Consider the following 20,426-nt stretch of genomic DNA (forward strand, 5'->3'; position numbering starts at 1 on the left):
AGCCAGGTAATTTTTCTGCGGACCACCAGTTGGCCACGGCTGGTCTGGAAGGTAAGCATGTGAAGTGGCAGGAAAGTACAGAAGTTCCACTGGCAATAGCAGGCGTTGAATCTTCAATATTTCTCCTACTAACCCAGAGATGACATGGGATTAGTTTAGGTTGGAATCACACTGCTGTATGCATTGGGTAGGTTAACTGTACTGACATTTATTCCTAATGGCCAACCAATATCATCACATCTGCCTTTTAAAACCCTAATATGCATTGTAATGCACTATTGTGTCTTGTCTTAGGCTACGTACACACGTGCAATAATTATCGTTGGAAACGAATGACTAACGATCAAACAACTGGCCGACGAAGATGAATGAGGATTGTCGCTGGAAACGTTCACTATCATTGTTTAATATCACTATCACTGTCATTGTTCACTATCTATAGTGCGTACAGACGTTCAGTGATCGTGTATTGTTCTGCGGTAAACTTTCTCCGGTACACGTCACTTGCTGCATCGTTCAAACGATCGTATCTAGTGTGTGTACATTATTGGTGGATATTCTTTGATCGTATTGTTTACAGCATGTACAGAATCGTGCACTATACAATCGTTCAAAATAATTGTTGATCTGTAATTAATCGATCATTTTCCAATGATAATTATTGCACATGTGTACTTAGCCTTACAGTGCATGTACAATATTTGTGCATTAGGAAGTCTGTTTAAATGAATGCAATGGAGGCATAATGTAAGTTTACGTTGCAACAGTGAGAACCCAGCCTTATACCCACTATTGGAAAAAAGTGGCATTAGGAAGTTTTAAAACTGGGTTCTCCAAAAAAATTAGAACTGTGGTAAGAGCAGTAAGAAGATGTTTTATAGTTAACTTTCCAGGGGGTTCACTCTCCTAAAAATCTTTGAATGCCACTGCGGTCCAACACTTCTGGGTAAGTTAGGCTGCGTACACACATTCAATAATGGTTGTCATGAAAGACCCTTTCCAACGACAAAAGACTGAACGAGCGTTGTACATACAGTGCTCTATGGAGAGGGGAGGGGGGAAATCACAGAGCGGCACCCCACTGTGCTCTCTCCCCTTCACTTGTATTACGATTGTTCGTTGTTTGTGGATCCGCCAGGACAGATCTATGAACGACGTCGGTCACACGCCAGATTCTCGTTCAATACCAGCCCTGAGACGATTATCAGACGAGAATCATCTAATGCGTGTACTTAGCCTTAGCCAGCATGTTCCTTGTTGTTGTTCCTAATTCTCCCCACATGATGCAATGGTAATACAAGGGAAGCAAAAGTGTACAGCAAAGTATACACCATCATCCAGCACACATATAAGTGTTGGATAGCAGCCACACCCAGAGAGAAATTGTTTATTATTTTTATATAGCGACAACATCTGCTAAAAAGGTTATAATCAACATTTTGGGGGAATCCTGACTGTTCTAAACTAAGGCTACTATAATTGTAGTTAGAAAATGAACAACCAACGACAGATATACGATTATTTTGAACGATTGTATAGTGCACGATTCTGTACATGATGTAACGATACGATCGTTCAAATATAATCCACCAATAATGTACACACACTAGATACGATCGTTTGAACGATGCAGGAAGTGACATGTAAAGGAGAAAGTGATCCACGATCACTGAACGACCATACACACAATGGATAGCAAAGGATCCTCGCCCAAACAGATCCGCTGGGACGGTCGTTCATTTACACCGACATCTCTCGTTCATTGGCCTCGTTGTGCACTTTTTTGTTAACAATTTTCAAACGATCGTCCTTATTTGTTTGTTTCCATCAACAATTATTGCACGTGTGTACGTAGCCTAATGGAGTGATTGTCTCTGGCTCCTTTACTTTTATTGTGCCAAACAAGCATGTAGCAAGTAAAAATAATATTTTGCATAATGTTGTATATCACTGACTCAAATAACTAATGACACAGGATAATCCGGACAGCCAAACATTTTGTTATCAATGTCAGTGGGGTGCAGAATTACTGAATCACCAACACTGACAGCCAAGCTGTTCTCCAAGCTCTGCATCTGTTAATCCCGGCAGATCGATTAATCAGCCTAGCTCTGCTACTCTCTACTACGGCAGCGCTCGACTGCTTTGGTCTAACCGAGACGCCGCCCTGTGATTGGCTCAGTTCGATCCTAGTTGGCTCCTCATCGATGCGCTCGGGTATCCGGTAGGTTCGGCTCTCGTTTAGTTCGGTCTGGCGGCCGCCATTGTCCCGGATGGTAGCTGTTCTCGGTGTCTGTGTCCTCCCGTCACCTTTTCTCCCCTCCTCCCCGGCCGCCCCAAGTCTACGATTCGTCTTATAAGCTGCTCCGGGGCTCGTAGCGGCCTGCCGGGCTTCGTCGTCACCGGGAACACCCAGGCCGGAGAGGAGGCCTGCACCGCCCGAGAGGTGATTGCCACATTGTATGTGTGTATTGTATAGATGTGTGTACATTGTATGTGTGTATTGTATAGATGTGTGTACATTGTATGTGTGTATTGTATAGATGTGTGAAATGTATAGATATGTGTGTATATTTTATGTGTAAATTGTATAGGTGTGTAATGTAAAGATGTATTGTATGTGTATATTGTATAGATATGTGTAATGTATATTGTATGTGTAAATTGTATAGGTGTGTAATGTATAGGTGTGTGTATATTGTATAGATATGTGTAATGTACAGATGTGTGTGTGTGTGTGTACTGTATGTGTATATATATATATGCATTGTGTGTGTATATTGTATAGATGTGTGTGTATATTGTATAGATGTGTGTGTGTGTATAGTGTGTATAATGTATGTGTGTGTATTGTGTGTACATTGTTTAGATATGTGTATGTATTGTACATGTGTGTATATGTGTACATTGTAGAGATGTGTAATGTACATTGTGTGTGTATATGTCTGTATGTGTGTACACTGTATAGATATGTAATGTATGTGTGTATTGATATATAATATGTGTGTGTGTATGTATATATATGTAAATTGTGTGTGTACTTTTCTGTGTACATTGTGTATATATACATTGTCAATATATTGTGTAAAGATTTGTGTGTACAATGTGTGTGTGTATATATCTGTACATTGTATACATTGCATAGATTTGTGTGTACGTTGTATGGAGAAGCAGTGACAGGACATACATATTGAAGAAGATGGGTTGCATAAGTTCGGAGATCTTCTCCATCATTGCAAGCCCATTAGGGTTATAGCAAGCCCTTTGCTTATATTTGTATATCCGCATATAGATCTATATTTATTAAAAGAGCACTCAAAACCCATTTTTTCAAACTTACCTATCCTTCTTCCTCCGTCTCCTAAATCTCTCACTATATCCACCATTCTTTATCTCCCCTCCTGAAATGTGCTACTTCCCCCACCTCCTAGATTGTAAGCTCTTCAGGCCAGGGTCCTCTTCTTCTCCAGGGTCACTGTACAGCGCTGCATAATATGTTGGTGCTATATAAATCCTGTTTAATAATAATCAATATCAATAGTTGCTTAAAAAAACAGAATTTATTCTAAACATCTGAATGATTTTTCTATACTGGGTAAATCTTTTAGATGTACTGAATAAACAAATATTGATAATGATTCCAAGTCCACTTCTCTTGAACATCCCTATTATTCTTTGTACTTTCTAAACAAAGGAAAAAGCACTAAAAGAACCCCTCGCGATGCATTTTATTGTTGGACACTGCATCGTATAATACCTCAGCCTGAGATTCCATTGATTGCGATTTGAAAACTGGTTTCGAGGAGCCTATGAATTATATTATATTTGGTGTGTGAGGATAATCCTTTGTTTGGTGGTGCCATATGGTATTTGTTTGAACTGACAATACTTATAGACCCCAACTTGGAGCAAGAAGAAATGTTTGTTTGGGATTGAAATGCTCGTGTTTCATGCCAAGAGCTATACTTTAATTGTATGCTTCTATTTTTTTCATCTGTTTACTGGAGTGACAGATCTCTAAATGCTAAAAGCTTATACTTGGCTACAGAGTAAAGTGAACATGTCTGCAGACTAGGGATGAGGACAAGGAAAGCGTTAGGGTCCTCCTTGATGTGTAGTCAGTTTACTGTCAGTAATCACATAGGATGAAGTGGAGCTGTCTGTTGGAGTTCATAATCTTTATTGATAATCTGAGCACAGTGCAGTTCTGTATTGGTTCTTGCACTAAAGGTATATTCAGACAAATATTTGGGGCAGATGCCATCTTTAAAATTTTTGGTCCTGGGCTACAGTTACAGTGCAGACAGGCAGAATGTAAACAAAGCATTGTTATATGTTAGTAATGCTAGTACTGCTATATGTTAGTAATTGTAATATTCACACCAAAGCAATAAAGAAAGGTAGTAGTAGTTAGACATCGGAGAGTGGTTGTGTTTTGAGACCTTAGCACTCTGGCCTTTGCAGCGCTAGGTCCCAGGTTTGAATCTCGGCCAGGACACTATCTGCATGGAGTTTGCAGGTTCCACCTGTATTTGTATGGGTTTCCTCCGGGTACTCCGGTTTCCTCCCACATTCCAAAAACATGCAGTTAGGTGAATTGGCTTCCTCCCAAAATTGACCATAAACTGTATTAAAGACATATAGCTGAGGTATGGACTTTACATTGTGAGCTCCTTTGAGGGAAAGCTAGTGACATGACTATGGACTTGTACAGCGCTGCGTAATATGCTGGCCCTATATAAATGCTGTGTAATAATAATAACTGACCAGTCAAACTGATGAGGTCGATTTACTCACCCATTTACACTCTTTGGCTGTGTTTACACCTCTGTTTTTTTCCAGGCTTCTGTATGTGTTTTTATAGCCTGCAAAATCTTGAAATCGCCTTGTAAAAAATAGAATTTAAATGAGTATGGATCGGTCTGTTTTTTGTTCAAGCTTAAGGCCTTCACAAGTGGTTGTTTAGAAGCTTTTATGACAGCTTCTAGGGTTGTTTTGCCGCCCAAACACCTCCATAGACTTGCATTTACTCATTAAAACTTGTGCAGGTGTTTTATTGGCATTTTTAAAGCAAGGGGATTGCTCCCGAGTCCTTGCTGATTGGAAAAAACACAACTTTTACAGGTGTCTATAAAACCAGAACAAATGCCAATAAACACCTGTACAGGCGTTTGCAAGCGTTTTTTGCCTCAAAATGATACTTGGAACCCTAGCTGTGCAGAGTTGGTATCCACGAGCGAGGAATTGCTTTGGTTTCTAGAAGAAGGTTGGCCCCGCCATGTGCCAGAGTTTGGGTCTAGCCGTTGGCTATTTGGTTCCAAGCATTGGAAGATTGCAAGTTCTTCCAAACCTGGAGTCAGTAAAGAACCATGGATCGGTGAGCACACCTTACTAGTAGAGTGAGCTTTCGGGAAATGCTGTCACTTTGCCCTACATAAACAGATGTAATTGTATTGTGGTCAATTGATCTTATTCATCACATAATTTGGCTGTGTGCAGCTACCTGTGCTGTAGAAAATGCTATGGTGGTTGTCTTTTAGTTGATATTTTTCTAGGTAAAAAAAGCATCCATAATGTTGCCTTGTTGTCTGGAGAAAAAGATAAAATCATCTAGGGGGTCAGTATGACTTGGGTACCAAGTTCTTCTTGGATTTTCTTGTATGAGCCCTATAAAACGTATTGAATTAGGGGAATCGGCATTTCACAGATTGCCTGTTATTTACTGTTTTTTGTGCTTTTTTTGTTATCTGCATGTTTGTAGAAATATATTTTAAAATGACAAACTGTAAAAAAAAATGAAAGGAGCCAGGACTTACCTCTACATTGGAAGTGTTTCGGATAAAGATAATATTTTGTGGTTGCCTTACAGCAGTGTTTCTTTTTAACTTGGGGGGGAAAATAATTGAAATAATTTTCAGGTCCTAGGGAACCCCTTCTATAATTACTATATGGAAAACCCAAGTTACATTATTATGGTGGTCATTGGGAAGAATGCCAGTGGCTAAATGTCACCTTTACAAATTGCTAAAAAAATCATCAGGTAAACTGACCTGGGAGTCACAAATTACTCATTGCTGAAGTAACCCCCAGCAGCCTCTGGGATGGGCCCTATGGTTCCACAGAACCTTGGTTGAGAAACACTTGCTTACAGAATAAATGTAGATATCTTTAGTGTTAAAGCGGAACTAAACTTAAAATAATTAAAAAAACCCACACCATTAAAGAAAGGGCAGCCAAGAGCCTCCCGGAATACGTGACGTAAGTACTCCAGGAGGCTTTGCCCTCCCATTCTGTTTAGATCGCCTTTGCACTAAAAAAAAAAAAAAATACAGTTTTTACTTTAAATAAAAGGGTTGTCTGTAAAAATTTTGAGTTTAGGTTCACTTTGACTGGCAACTTATAGATAAGTGTCAATCAGTGATAGATCTAGATCAATGTAATGGAGGATATCATTAATTTTTAATTTAGAATCAAAAAGAAGAAATGTGTCAAGGAACATTAGAGGACTATTGGAATACAAAGAACTTTTGGTTGTATAAATAATTGTTCAGCATAAATGGCATTGTCTGTTTTACGGACGTGCAGTTGCTCATGTAATTTCAGCATCCTTCTGATGCCAATGGGTGGAGTTCCAAATATGAACCGGGGCCAAAGACTTGTGACTTTCAATCTTTACTTCACTTACACAAGACTTGAAAGCCAAATACAGAAGTTGGAGCACTCCTTTTCCTCGGACCTACAGAAAAATAATGTGGGTGAGGGAAGTAGGGACTTAGCGGGGAACATGTGATGATGTGCTTCTTTATTGGCATGCTCTATCTAATGCCAATTCTGGTTTAAAGCCAATTATCATTTGGAAGAAAACAACTAGAAGGAATTCATGGGATCAATATTATTTGGTTCTGTTAGTTTTGGCTGCCATAGGGGAAGTAATGGAGGGATAGTATTGTAAGGATCCTTTCAAAAATGCTACAATCACATTGCATTCACAATCTTGGAACAAACAACAGAGTCAGTGGGCCTGATTTATTAAAGCTCTCCAAGGCTGGGGAGGATATACTTTCATCAGTGAAGCTGGGTAATCCAGCAAATCTAGAATGGATTTCCTTAGTCATTTGCTAGCAAATGTTTTGAATCCTGGACTAGATCCATTCTAGGTTTGCCTGATCACCCAGCTTCACTGATGAAAGTGTATCCTCTCCTCTCAGAGCTTTATTAAATCTGGCCCAATGGCTCAATCACATTTTAAGTCAAAGCATCATTGACAGCCAGTAAACTAGCATTCTCAAAGGAGAGCCAGCCTTCATTATTCATGGTATTGTTCCTGTAAATTGTATCTATACTCAAAAAAGCTTTATTAACCGTCCTGCATTGTGTGAATAAATAGAGCAAAACAGACTGCAATATTGTATTTGAAGGGAAAATGCTGCTCATGGTTCCTTTCAGTGCTCATCTCTGTTCTGAAGGCCTGGATACTTGTGTCATCTGTTGGATAAGAGGATCAGAGCTCAGACTGTTTTTTTTTTCAGTTCATGGGACCATATGGATGAAAATCTCCTTTATGTGACCAAATACTTGTGGACATCACTGAGGGAAGCATGGAGCAGCCTTTTCTTTAGTAAACTTTTTGGCGTTGACTAAAATACCCGTGTAAATTACAAGTCTTAACTCACACATAGCCATGGACTTTCCTTGTAGCGGTTACATTCTTCTACATATTTTACTGGAATTTATGTATTTTCTACAGCCACCAGTATTTAACACCACTGTAGGAAAGTGAGGAAAAATTGTGCTGCAGCAATTCTGTGATCAGCAGACCCGCTAATTTGCCCTTAAATCCCAAAGCACAAGTTTACTTTGAGGGATAAAAAGTGTGTATATATATATATATATATATATATATACACTTTTTTCCTTTTCTCCTTTAAATGATTCCCATAGAATTACAATGCCCATTTGGGCTTTATAACCTCCAGGAAGGTGCAGGCTCCCTTGGCTGGACTCGGTATGATTCACTTGCCTGTACATATTCCCATTTTCATGTGGCCCAATATTAGACCCCATCGTGAAATGTTTGTGATTTGTCTACATGCAGAAGCTTTTGGAACTGGCCAGGTGATTTTCCAATTGCATTACATATACCTCCAGCAAGGTGTATCTTGTTGGGGGTTTCTTGGGGTGGATCTTGTCTAATAAATTAAGGAATAGTAACGTTATAATTTCAAAGTTGACATTTGAATGTGGTTTAAATTATTTGGTAAGATGTCATTGGTTTGTCTGTTTTTACATTGATTATTTATCTACAGATGCATGTTGCTCAGTTTCTTGCCTCTCAGGTCATTTTAGGTGACACCAATGACCTTTTTGGCTATCTCTAAGGGTGACATTCTTCCCCCCTGACCAGCAATGTAAGAGACATTCTTCCTACTGACCACCACCATTAATGAACTGTGAGCTGTGGATATAGTATTATAGCAGTGGTTCCCTAAAGATCTAAAAATCATCTTTAAGAGTTCCCCCATGTTAAAAAGGTTGGGAGAGGCTGCTTTAGCTGGTAGTTTTTTGCCTTTGCTAACAAATAGATTCTGCCCACTTTGATGGTTATGCATCTGTTTCAAAAAGCTGATAAAGAATTATTGGCTGGGACTGTCTGTAATGTTTTAGCAATGCAAACCAATACCAATGCAATGTTTTACAAATGGTATATGGATACTATTCTGTTCTCTTCATTTGGCTCATCAGCTTGTCTCGGCTTTCCGCTTTTGCAGTTTTGCAAGAGATGTTACCTGAGCATGATTGAGAGTCTGGAACGATACGGACATTACCTTTTGTTTTTTGTGGCACCGGAGTCTATGCTTATGTAAGACGGCCTATTGTGTAACTGATCCAATAAAATCCGCACGGCGTTGTATTTGCATATCTCGATCAGTACACAGTGTGTACACTGGTGTGTCATTGTGTTATTACTTAGAATGTATTATTTATGACAGTACTTTTATTTCAGTGCTTATGTATCCGTCAACCTAAAATAACCCTTCTTGCTTCTTTATCTGTTATATAACATTGCGACTGATATAATATCAAATGCTGCAAATATGTTCTCCAAGCAGATGTAGACAAATTAACATTATTTGCAGCACCTTACATTTTCTACATCTGACTTATCATGCAGTAATATATTCTTCAACCTTAATAATACTGAGATATCAACCATGCGCGGCCGCCTCTCTCTTTCTTCTTCTCTATTATTAATCTGGAAATCGTCTGTTTTATTAGAACTGCTTTGCACAAAGCTGTGGATATCTCATTGCAAGGGCATGGGCATTTTTCCCAGTTTTGTGTTTTCTGTTATGATGTCTGAGCATTTTGTTCTAACTTGTAGTTTTTATGTTGATATTTTGCTTTTTTTTTTTACCAATAAAAAACAGATGTGTAAACATTTATACACACACACTGTTCCTTCAATATAAGGGTAAATCATAAATACTACTTTTACATACATAAAAGTAAAACAAAGATGGTGGTAAAGCTAAGGCTGGGTAGAGCCTCATGGGATGCGTGACGTGAATGCCATTTTCCCTTTACATGTAGGGGTTGTCTACCCTGTGAAAATGTTAAATTTAGGTCCGCTTTAATTAGTCTGTCAAAACCCCAAACTTTCATATTTTGCACAGCTATTTCTTAAAGTGCCACTTTGAACTTGTGTGATTCGGGCAGATGGTTATTGCGGAAAGACTATGCAAGCCGATGCGGTAGGATCTTTCTTAAATAAAACAGTCTGTCTCTGTAGCAGTTATTTCATATATTTCGCAAGGCTAACTGTCAGAGGCTCTGTGCCTTAGTTGACCCCTAACTGTAAATACTTATTGGTCTTACCTTCAAAATACAGTGCCTAGGCTTAGCATGTGCAGTGCCCATTATTAGCATTAGAGAAATTATACATTAGGGGTACTGCTTGGGCACAGTTTTCATTTCTGGATGTTCTTGTAATATAGCGAATGTTCACTTTTTGAGTTTGTCTCTGGTATGTATAACTAAGGCGGTGTACACAGGTTCAATTATCGCCGCTGGGAACATTCATTCATGATAGTTCCAGCGACAAAAGAGTGACAGATGAACGAAAGAGCACTGTTCACACAGCTCCATTCTGTTCTTTGGAGAGGAGAGGGGGAAGAATGAGTAAGCTGCACCCTGCTTGTCTCTGCCGATCGTTCACTGTTGGTTGTTAATGGAACAGTCGGACGGATCCATGAACCACGTCGGGCGACCTCTGTACACATGTCATATTCTCACCTGAGCCGAACCCAACCTATTCTTATTGGGTGAGAATCATCTGAAGTGTGTACATAGCAATACAAAAACTGTCCAAACTTTTTTGCATTACTTATTTTATGGTCACTGCATCAGCTCGTTGAGTCAAAAGTAGAAGCTTCTCAGATTCACGGGAGGATTAATCATGCAGGGAACTAACATTATCAGACTCATGTCAAAAAGCAGAACCAGCAGCCCTCTAGCAAAGCCTATTCAGTACAATATGTCAGAATTTGTTTACAGTCTTGAATAGCCATTGGTAAAATTTTGACAAATATGTATTTTTTTTCCATAATTTTAAACCATGCCATTGTTGTGTAAAAATTTAAAGAATTGTCAGCCCTTCACAGTTCTTGCCTGCCAAAAAATGGAAAACCTCATCTTTTCATACCCAAAACATGAAGGGGTGATGTTCTGTAGCCCAGCTGAAGATCAGACATAGGACTGATAGCCATCATTGTGATTTTAAAGCCATTGGGCCTGATTTAAATTAGCTTTCTAACACTGTAAGAGATTGACTGACTATCATAGGGGAACCTGAATGATCCAGCAAACTTGGCTCCGGATTGAAAACATTTGTCAGCTAATAGCAAATGATTTTAAGGAAATTCGTTCTGGGTTTGCTGGATCACCCAGGTTTTTCCATGATGGCCTATCTTCTCCAGTCTGTGAGAGCTTTAATAAATCAGGCTCTGTATGTTGTCTGCTCAGACAGGAGCACACTGGATTTCTAGCATAAATCTGGCTAATTTTCTGTATTTAAATAGACAAAACATGGAGAAATGTGTTTTGTATTACAGATGTTACAAACAAATTTCATTTTTCTTATTTTTTTCATATTTTTAAATGCAAAAGCCAGTCACTCCAGATAGAAGCCAGATAGATATTTGAATAGGATGTATGTGCTTGCTCTGACAGTGATTTAGGAAAGGCTTGAATAAATTAGGCAGCAAGTGCTGGGAAGTTTAGATTGCTCACCTAATTTACTCACCTAAGCTGTGGCCACACCATGCATCAGTAACAGGTATTCTTTTTTTCTGGTACATTGCTTCTTTGGGTGTTGGCATTGATTTGTCTCTTTTTTTTCTTTTCTTTTTTTTTTTTTTTTCTTTTACATACAGTGATTTGCTACCTTGCTTGCTCATCTGCTTATTGACCTTTTCTTTCCCCCTGGCCCATTTAGGCTTCCATGAAGTCTGCCTGTCCGCACCTGAATGTCAGCTCCTTCGCCCTGTTCTGAGAAGTTGCAGTGACGGCGCCAGCGGTGCCATGAGGGTTGTGCCTGAAAAGAATGCGGTCCGGATCCTTTCGGGCCGAGAGAGGGGAACACAGGCACAAGGTGCCCAGCGTCTTTTGCAATGCCTGGTGGAGGATAAAACTCGGTTTATGAAATGGGAAGGCAAGGTAAGTGGTCTGTCTGTTTATTGCGGATTGTCTGCTGTGTGCATTTTCCTCAGTTATCAGAAAGCTACAGGATTACCTGTGCTGCCTCATACCTGTTGTCATGGTCTAACTAGACAGTTGTGGTCCTGTACTCAGTTTTATGAATACATACAGGGCATGTGATTCCTCAGCACTGCACCGGATGTTGTATGTGAAATTGTACGTTAAAAGTGTTTAGGTTGCGTTTTTTTTTCATGCCATATCAAGAAAAGTGATCTTACAATCGCACAATACATACAAAATGTAAGCCGTTTTTCCTGCCAAATGAATATTTGTAGATCCAGTCCTAATATTAATTGACCTGACATATGGCACAGCCCTGCCTAGTACAGGAGGGAACCTGATACTTTACCTACAGGTTTGTCCTCACACTGTGTCTCGCACAGTAATAGGAGAGGCGGCACCCAATTCCAATTTGTACAGACTGTACATTACACTACAGGAGGCTGATACCAGCTCATATCCAAATCCTTTCATGGCTTGCAATTAAATTAATAAATGTTGTAATTTATTACGGCTGATACCTACCTGGCAGTGCTGTAAACTTTACACATTAGGCATAGCTGGAACTCTTTGGAAGAGGTACTCCAACCTCAGGTCTTCTCTCTTCATTTGCAGACCATTAGGCTATGTACACGTTATATTTTTCTTTACGAAAGGATTGCGTAAGATCCTTTCCAACAACAAAAGACTGAAAGATGCATGAACAAGTGACATACATACAGCACTGTTTTGTTCTATGTAGAGGGAAGGGGGAAAAACGAGTGAGAGACACCCTGCTGCGCTCGCCTCCATTCATTTGTATTATGATTGTTCCACCAGGACTGATCCATGAACAATGTCAGACGAGTGCTGTACATGTGCCTGAATCTCATCTGATACCAGCCCAGAAGCTTTAGTCGGACGAGAATTCTTTGACATTTGTACATAGTCTTAGCCTCTGGGTCAGCAGGTTGTGGGGTTGGCTGGGACAGTTGGGGTTAATGCATGTGCTATAAGGAACCAACATGCATTGGTGTTTCTGGCCTTTTGCACAACAGTAGTAATTTTTGTCTTTTTTATGTACATGGAGTTAATTTGTAATTCGCTACATGCTCGCACTTGTCTTTTAAGACATTTCATATGGTGTAGTGAATGTAAGGGTGTGACTTTAATACAGAGGAACTGGGAACTTCTAGACAGCTGTCTTGTAGTAGTGTCCAGGACCTGACAGTATAGTTCTTGGATAAGATTGTCGTCACTGGACAGATACAATGGACACAATGCAGAAATCCTTTAAAGTGTATGTATAACAAACATTTAGAAAAGGAATGTGTTAAAATCCCCTATAGCTTTATTTTTTTATTACGTCTTTTTACTATTGCTTTATTTTTTTCTTAAGTCGTTTCTCCATGGGAGAAATGCTCCCAAAGAAGTGTTCCCCACTTCCGTGTAGCCAAGCATCCAGTACTTTGAATATTTTCTAAGTAGGTCAGCAATGGCACCAGGAAGTTTTTTTCTCTCATTAAAGAATTCCTTTGCTGTCCTAGTCTTATATTAAAAAAGGTCTCATCATCTGTACTAGCTTCATAAATGACTACAAATTATACTTGGGGGTATTTGAGGTACCTAATTAGCATTTTAATTTACCAAATACCCCACTAATAGCATTTCCTTTATTGTAGCAGGAATAATAACCTGCTTATAATTGTCCTGCCTGCAGTTTTGTTGGAAGTACAGCACAGGGAGCTGTAGACATAACATTGGTATATACTTGATCTTTCTAGTATTCTGTGACCTTTTTTCTGCCTTCAATGGGAGTTTTTGATCTTTTGGCAATTTTGAAATTTTCTGGCAGGAAATGAGTGTAATAGGTATAATCATATTAGGGAGGTGTTGAAAGAATTTTAGAATCACAGGGTGACCTCAGTGCTTAGTAAAGTTAACTGCAGAAAGTCTGTTTAGCGTGTAGCAACCAGTCAGGTAAAGTGCACCTTTGTGATCTAAAATAATTATTTTTGCACAACACTCACCTTAGTCAGTGTGTATGGAAGCAGGTAAGGATGAAATTAGCTTTTCTAGGAAAATTGCATTCCTTGCTTACCTTTAGCTGAGCCCGCTTTTGTGATCCCAAAGTGTTGTAATATAAGGTGAATACAGGGAAGCAGTCTTCTCATGTAACTTTTGTTTACTAAGCACCTTGCTTTGGGAATGTTGAACGAGCAAAACAGGATTAAAACAGCACTTTAATAATACCATTTACCTTTTTTTTTTTGCCATCATTGCAAAAAGGGACAGGCGATGTTCCTTCTGCAAAAATTCCTCCTATCTGCCTTATTTCTCTGGGTATGTGTCAAAAAGGTAACCTCTGCATGTGCAGCTTCAGCTTTGGTTGCCAGCATATGCAGAAATCCCGGCTTCTCCTGTATGTGCCAAAAATGAAACCCGGTGCGCTACTATCTCTGCCCATGGATGTCCGAAGATCATCACCAGGAAGAGAAAGAACACAATAATGGAAGCCCTGCAAGGGAATGGGTACAGGTGAGTATCAAGGGTTTGTTAGGATTGGGCTCCTTGTAGTCCTTCGAAGTAGAAAAATCATGGTTACCAAGAACTTATGTAGTAGGAAACAATATTATATGACTGTCTCTAGAACAAAAAGGCTCAGCTTTTCCCATGACAACTAAGGGGAGAATTTTATTACCTTGTGGGTATTTCATTGTACTTCCTGCTGCATTTTCAGGGCAGAAAGTGATGGGAAATCATTCAGTTGGGACACAGAAAATAAACAAAAAGAATGTATTTACTCTTTTCCTACTTTAAGCGGAAATAAACTCTCTATACTTGCCTGACATCGTTCTGTCACAGGCCGCCATCATCTTCTGTTCCTGAATACGTTCTTTGGCTATCCTGATTGTTCGGGATAATGTAACTCACGCACCGGTGCATAGACACACAGAGGTGATGGCGGGATTGCCCAATATCTTGGCAAGCAAAGCTGGGCTGCGCATGAGTATTTTAGCTTTTTGACATTTTCCCAGAGAGATTGGGCAGGTAGTAGGAAGTTATTGAGAAGGGACGTTGCCTGACTAGATCTATCAGTTAAAGCTCTGTTCCATATGTTGAATTATTTCTTGCCTGCTCGATGATGAGCCTCCTCCAGATCTTAAGACTGACTTCTGATGTTTGTTTTGTAGAAGGTGGAGCTTCCAGACAGTCCGCGTTCTACATTCCTACTGGCATTCAGCCCGGACAGGTGAGCCTCTTCCTCTTCTATTCCTTTTCATGGACAGACTATATGAAGCCACCCTGCCCCTGGCAAAGTTTGATCTACTTTACTTGCCAAGGGACATTATCCAATCAGCTTAATGCTATGCCGAAATACAGCATGAATCAAGTGACCAAAAAGTAATACCTAACATATGCCCCATTTTTAGTTTTCAATATAGTGGAGAAGTATTAAAATCCCAGTCAGGTATTACTGACATCCTGGTCTTGGATAGAGAAATTTAGGCTCCATGTAAACTTGCTTTTGCAAACTGTATGTATATGTATAATCTCATAATAATGTGTCTGTACTGGAGTGATGATGAACTCACTTTTGATGATTCATGTCCCAGAGACAAGAAGTCGAAAAAATCCTCCCAACAAAATCATTCAGCAAAATATTCCTTTCCTTCTCTGTCTGTATTTTTTTGTGTTATACACTTTAGATGTTTGTCAGGTTCTTTTAATTTATACCTTTTGTCCTATAGAACCTTATTGGCATCTACACACGTCAACCACAACATCTACATAACAGAAGTGAAGACTGGGCGTTGCATACATTCTCTGGTGGGACATCGCCGTACTCCATGGTGTGTAACTTTTCACCCTACCATCCCAGGCCTCATCGCATCTGGTTGCCTTGATGGGGAAGTTCGAATATGGGATCTGCATGTAAGTGTGGTATAGTTCATAAGCCCAGTGATTGTACCTGCTCATAGATATCAAGTAATGCAAACCTTCTTGTATTTAGCCTGACCCTGTTGTACTTTACGGCTGTCAGGGTGGATACACATTCTAGAGCTTGCAGATCCTCCCTGTCTCTTGGAACTTTGGTGACATGAGTAGACTGGTTATGTCAAACCTGGGATCCCTCCATCCTGCAATCTATGTATCGAATTAAAATGGCCCAAATAGGGACTTTTTACATCTGCCTGAAGTTACCTTTTGAAGCCAACCTGCAGCGAAGGTTCATAAGCTGTTTGTTCAAATGTGTTTAGTTAACAGAATCATGAAATTTGTTCTAAATTCTTTTTCTGACATTTGTATCTGTAGATATTGTGGAGAAATTCATCCTCAAATTTCTGAAGTACTGAAGTCAAGTCTGTTTTCTCAACAGTTTAAATCTCATTGCTCTCCCCCTTGGAGCACTTACCCATAGATAAACTTCAAAGACACTTTTTGGAGTATTTTTATATTATATCCCATAATAATGTGTCTGTACTGAAATGATAATGAAATTATCCTGTTTTGATAATTGATGTCCCTGAGTCAGGAAGTGAGGAAAATCCTCCCAACAAAATAGGGACAAAATTTATCCTCAAATTTCTAAACAGAAGTACTAAAGTCAAGTCTTCTGTCCTAATAGTTTGACTCCCATTGCTTTCCCCCTTAGAGCACTTACCCAGAGATAAACTTAGTTTAGTATAATGTAATCCTTCAAAGACACTTCCTGCAGGGAGAGCAGCTGCTGAATCACTACTGGGAGAGGGTAGCAAGGGAAGCTCGGCTTCATTGGGAAAGGACTTCTGTGGTTCAGCGGTGAACTTTAGGAATCCAATATTGCACAGTACATGTAGCTACAGCAGTCTTCGAGGGCTTTTTTTATTAAGAGTTTTGAGCATGTTAAATGTGTGTAGCCTGTCACCAGTTAAATTCCATATTTAACATTGAAAATGTAATTTGTTGGAATTTGTCGCTGTGTTGAGCTGTGCTTGTTTACTTTCTGTCCTCTCTACTGCAACAGGTAGCCCTTTATTGAGATTCAAGCAATAAAAGCCTAATTTCATGTATTATGTTAAGATATTTTGCTGACCTGTGATAGTGTTTTTTGTTGTAGGAGAAAACAATTTGGCACAAATGCACTTTTTTCTTTCGGTTTATAGTAATAGTGCAAAGCTACAAGAAATCTGTACTTAATGGCTTCTTAGTGCTACAGACACACCAATGATCTGCAGCCTTGTGTTGTTCTGTCACAAATCATCTTCTTTCATTTTATTTCTCTTAGGGTGGCAGTGAGAGCTGGTTCACAGATAGTAACAATGCCATCGCTTCCCTGGCCTTCCACCCCACAGTTCAGCTGCTGCTCATCGCCACTGCCAATGAAATCCATTTCTGGGATTGGAGTAGGCGGGAACCCTTTGCTGTAGTGAAGACGGCCAGTGAGATGGAACGAGTGCGGTAAGTTTTTTTTCTTTGTGTGCTTGTACCTTGGTTTTTCCTCCCTCTGAAGCTAATGACATGAAATATCATCTTTCTGCACATCCTGCTCTTTATTTGCCATCATCATATTTCTAGTTAGCCTATTTGCTTGCAGCACACCTGATTGGCTTCTTGGTCGGTTAATTTGATTCGGGAATATACATTGGGTGCATTATTATTGTATTCATGAACAAAGAGCTGTATATATATATGTGTGTGTAATGTTTTTGGTTCAGCATCACTTAACCCAGGAGACTGGGGATGTACTTAAAAAGTTTGGAATCACCATATCCTCCATTTAGAGTTATTTAAACTAGAGGGCAAAAGTGATGCTATTACCTCATTACCACTGTCTACATCAGAAAGGGACCCTCTCCTTTGCGAAAGACGGCGGTGTCCCAGCCCCTTTTTAGATCCTGCCCTAGACAAAAGGAGCAATTATATTCTACATTGGCTGGGCATACTTGAAATGTCTGGCATTGCACTGTAACGCCATCAATGTTTTCTATGTGAAGATCTTGGGCATGACTGGCTCTTGTTTTTCCTAAAGTCACTGCTTTGCTTCTAAATTGGACCGCACAAGCCTGTCACATGGGTGTTAGAACTGTGGATGAGCGCTAATGAAATGCTTTTAAAACCCTTCAATAGCGCTTCTTGTATTTGACTGATTCAACACAAAAAGACACTCTGTCCCCATCCTTTGTCATTTTCCAGTATAATATTAGAATCCCAAGCCATGAAAAGAGCAGTTAATGAAACCCAGCAGCTTGGACTCGTGTCAGTATTCACCGAGGCTCGTGAGAAATTTACTGCACATCACATAAACCCAGAGCGATCTGGGAGCAGTTATTTTGTTCTGAAATGTGGGAGGCAGAGATATATTGCCAAATATTAAAGGAGTGTAAAATTAGCAAAGTTTTATTGACTTTTTTATAGCATTGCCCCTATGTGTGCATATTTCCTCAATATAGTTTAATAAGTTTAGTTTCAAAAAGAGATTTTAAGGGTTTGCAGTAATATAAATGAAACCAATTTGCACAACTGTAATTAAACCCAGTAATTAAAAATGTATATTATTGGGAACCTTTATGTTTTTCAGGAGGCTCTGGAACATTGCCTGGCCTTTATGGGTCAAGCGCAGTATTTACCTGTTGCTCTGTTGCTTCCCCTTTTTTTTTCCTGGATTTTTTTTAGCATTTGGATAGGTAGGATAAGTTGTAGTTGTTTTTTTTTTGTTTTTGTTTTTTTTGTTTAGGTTTCTGTTGTGGTATTTGCATTGATGAGATTTTCCTCTCTGTCTTCTTGTAATCACGTTTTTGAGTTACCACTAGAACAGAGAGAACATCTTCCAATGTGGGCACTTCAGTGTTCTCTCTGGAAACAGTTTCCAGTTGGGTAGCATGTAAAAGGAGCGTGATGGTCACTGTAGACCTAAAAGGTCAGTAGATGTTAAGACACTTTTATAAGAATGGACATGAACCCTAGGAGGTATATTCACCTGTCCCAAAGGTACAGATGCTCTTCGATTTTTTTTTTTTTTTTTTTTTTTTTTTTTTCAGCTTGTCACAGCATGTGTCTTGAAGTATGCTGCCTTTTTGGCTTGTTTTCTGTGTTCATACTGACTAAGGCAGTCACATATTCTGGATTGTCACCCTCAGAAGAATGGGCTCATTGCGTCTCTGCTATAATCATTATTGGGAAAACAAGCATGCTGTGATGCAGACTCAACCAATGCTTTTAGTATTCTTTTCTTTAATAAGTTTGTTGTAGGCTGAAGTTGATTGTAGGTAGAATTTCAGTTAAGGGTTTAAGAGCCATTGTCATTGGTTAGATTCCTATTTTTTTCTTGCAACAATTCTCCACCTCTTTAGGCATTCTTGGTATGTGGTGGAAGTGAGAAGTACCTCTAATCAAATCAAATTATTTTATGTCTGTTTTTTTTATTGGAAAATCTGTTAAAAATACACTTGGAGCAGGAAAGGCAGTACCCACCAGAACATACCTCCACCACCCTTTACCAGTAGTAAAGTATTTTACCAACCAATGCCTATGCAATCTTGTTAAACAAACAAGAGATACTGAATACTTGCAAAGTGATTTCTTACCCTTGTTTTTATCTCCTGCAGATTGGTACGATTTGATCCCCTTGGGCATTATCTTCTTACTGCTATTGTAAACCCGTCTAACCAGCAGGTAAGACCATGAATATAACGCTGATGTAAATGTAATCCTACAGATAAGTATCTTAACTAATTTGAATGGCGGGTAGTTCTTCCTAGAAATGTATTACTACATATACCACTCAGTCAATAAAACCAGGGGAGTATAAAGTGTTTTCCCAGTCTTGTATGGAAATGTGAATGTTATAGCATCTAGTCGTAAAAGAACAAGTGTACTTCTGTAGTTAGAGCTGAAGCTCAATAGCTGTATATCTACAAAGGTATAGAATATAACATATTAGGAATTTAACTGATCGCTAGTTGATTTGATTCTCATTACTGTTCTGCACCATTTTCTTCTTGCTGGAGAGGATTCTGTACCGGAGAAACTGCAGTGGAAGAATCTTCCTGCTTTGTTCATTGAGTTGTTATGTACTTCCATCTCCTCTACTGCTCCTTAGCCTTCACTGTCAATCGTTGCTTCTGCTTGACACAACCTCGTTCCAAATTTTGGAATTAAACAAAGTGTCCAGCAAGAGTGATCAGATAAAGCAGATCCTGTTTGGCAGCACGGTGGCTCAGTGGTTAACACTCTGGCCTTTGCACTGCTAGGTTCCAGGTTTGAATCTCGGCCAGGACACTATCTGCATGGAGTTTTCAGGTTCATGGTGTTTGCGTGGGTTTCCTTGGGGTACTCCGGTTTCCTCCCACATTCCATAAACATGCAGTTAGGTTAAGTAGACCCCCCCCACCAAAAAAAATAAAATAAATTGACCTTAGACTGTGTTAAAGACATATGACTATGATAAGGACATTAGATTGTGAGCCCCTTTGATGAAAAGTTAGTGACTTGACTATGGACTTTGTGAAACGCTGCCCAATATGTTGGTGCTATATAAATACTGTGTAATAATAATAATATTGTATAGGTCCTTTATGCTACCAAAACAGCTCTGACCTATCGACTGGTGGACTTCATCAGACCTCTGTAGGATCCTTTGACCTGTTATCTGATAATAAGATGTTAGCAGCAAATCCTTTTAGGTCGCACTTCTGGCCTGCCTTCTT

At 39.4% G+C, this 20,426-nt stretch overlaps 1 protein-coding gene across 5 annotated transcripts in view; it reads left to right on the forward strand.

The window, feature by feature from the left end:
• The first annotated feature begins 2,174 nt into the window (after positions 1–2,174).
• The window catches only part of AMBRA1 (autophagy and beclin 1 regulator 1), a 74,145-nt gene continuing 55,893 nt past the window's right edge, over positions 2,175–20,426 (forward strand). For 4 of the 5 annotated variants that reach the window (XM_072422029.1, XM_072422031.1, XM_072422033.1 and 1 more), the window contains exons 1-6: positions 2,251–2,446; positions 11,495–11,715; positions 14,931–14,989; positions 15,489–15,672; positions 17,006–17,178; positions 19,326–19,392. In XM_072422029.1, coding sequence (XP_072278130.1) covers positions 11,581–11,715; positions 14,931–14,989; positions 15,489–15,672; positions 17,006–17,178; positions 19,326–19,392 — 618 coding nt within the window. In that variant the 5' untranslated portion in view covers positions 2,251–2,446; positions 11,495–11,580. Of the gene's footprint in view, positions 2,225–2,250; positions 2,447–11,494; positions 11,716–14,930; positions 14,990–15,488; positions 15,673–17,005; positions 17,179–19,325; positions 19,393–20,426 lie in introns of those variants that run through there. The other variant, XM_072422030.1, reaches the window with a different exon arrangement.

This window comes from Pyxicephalus adspersus, chromosome 9, assembly GCF_032062135.1.
Source record: "Pyxicephalus adspersus chromosome 9, UCB_Pads_2.0, whole genome shotgun sequence".
In the NCBI taxonomy this organism is placed as follows: Eukaryota; Metazoa; Chordata; class Amphibia; order Anura; family Pyxicephalidae; genus Pyxicephalus; species Pyxicephalus adspersus.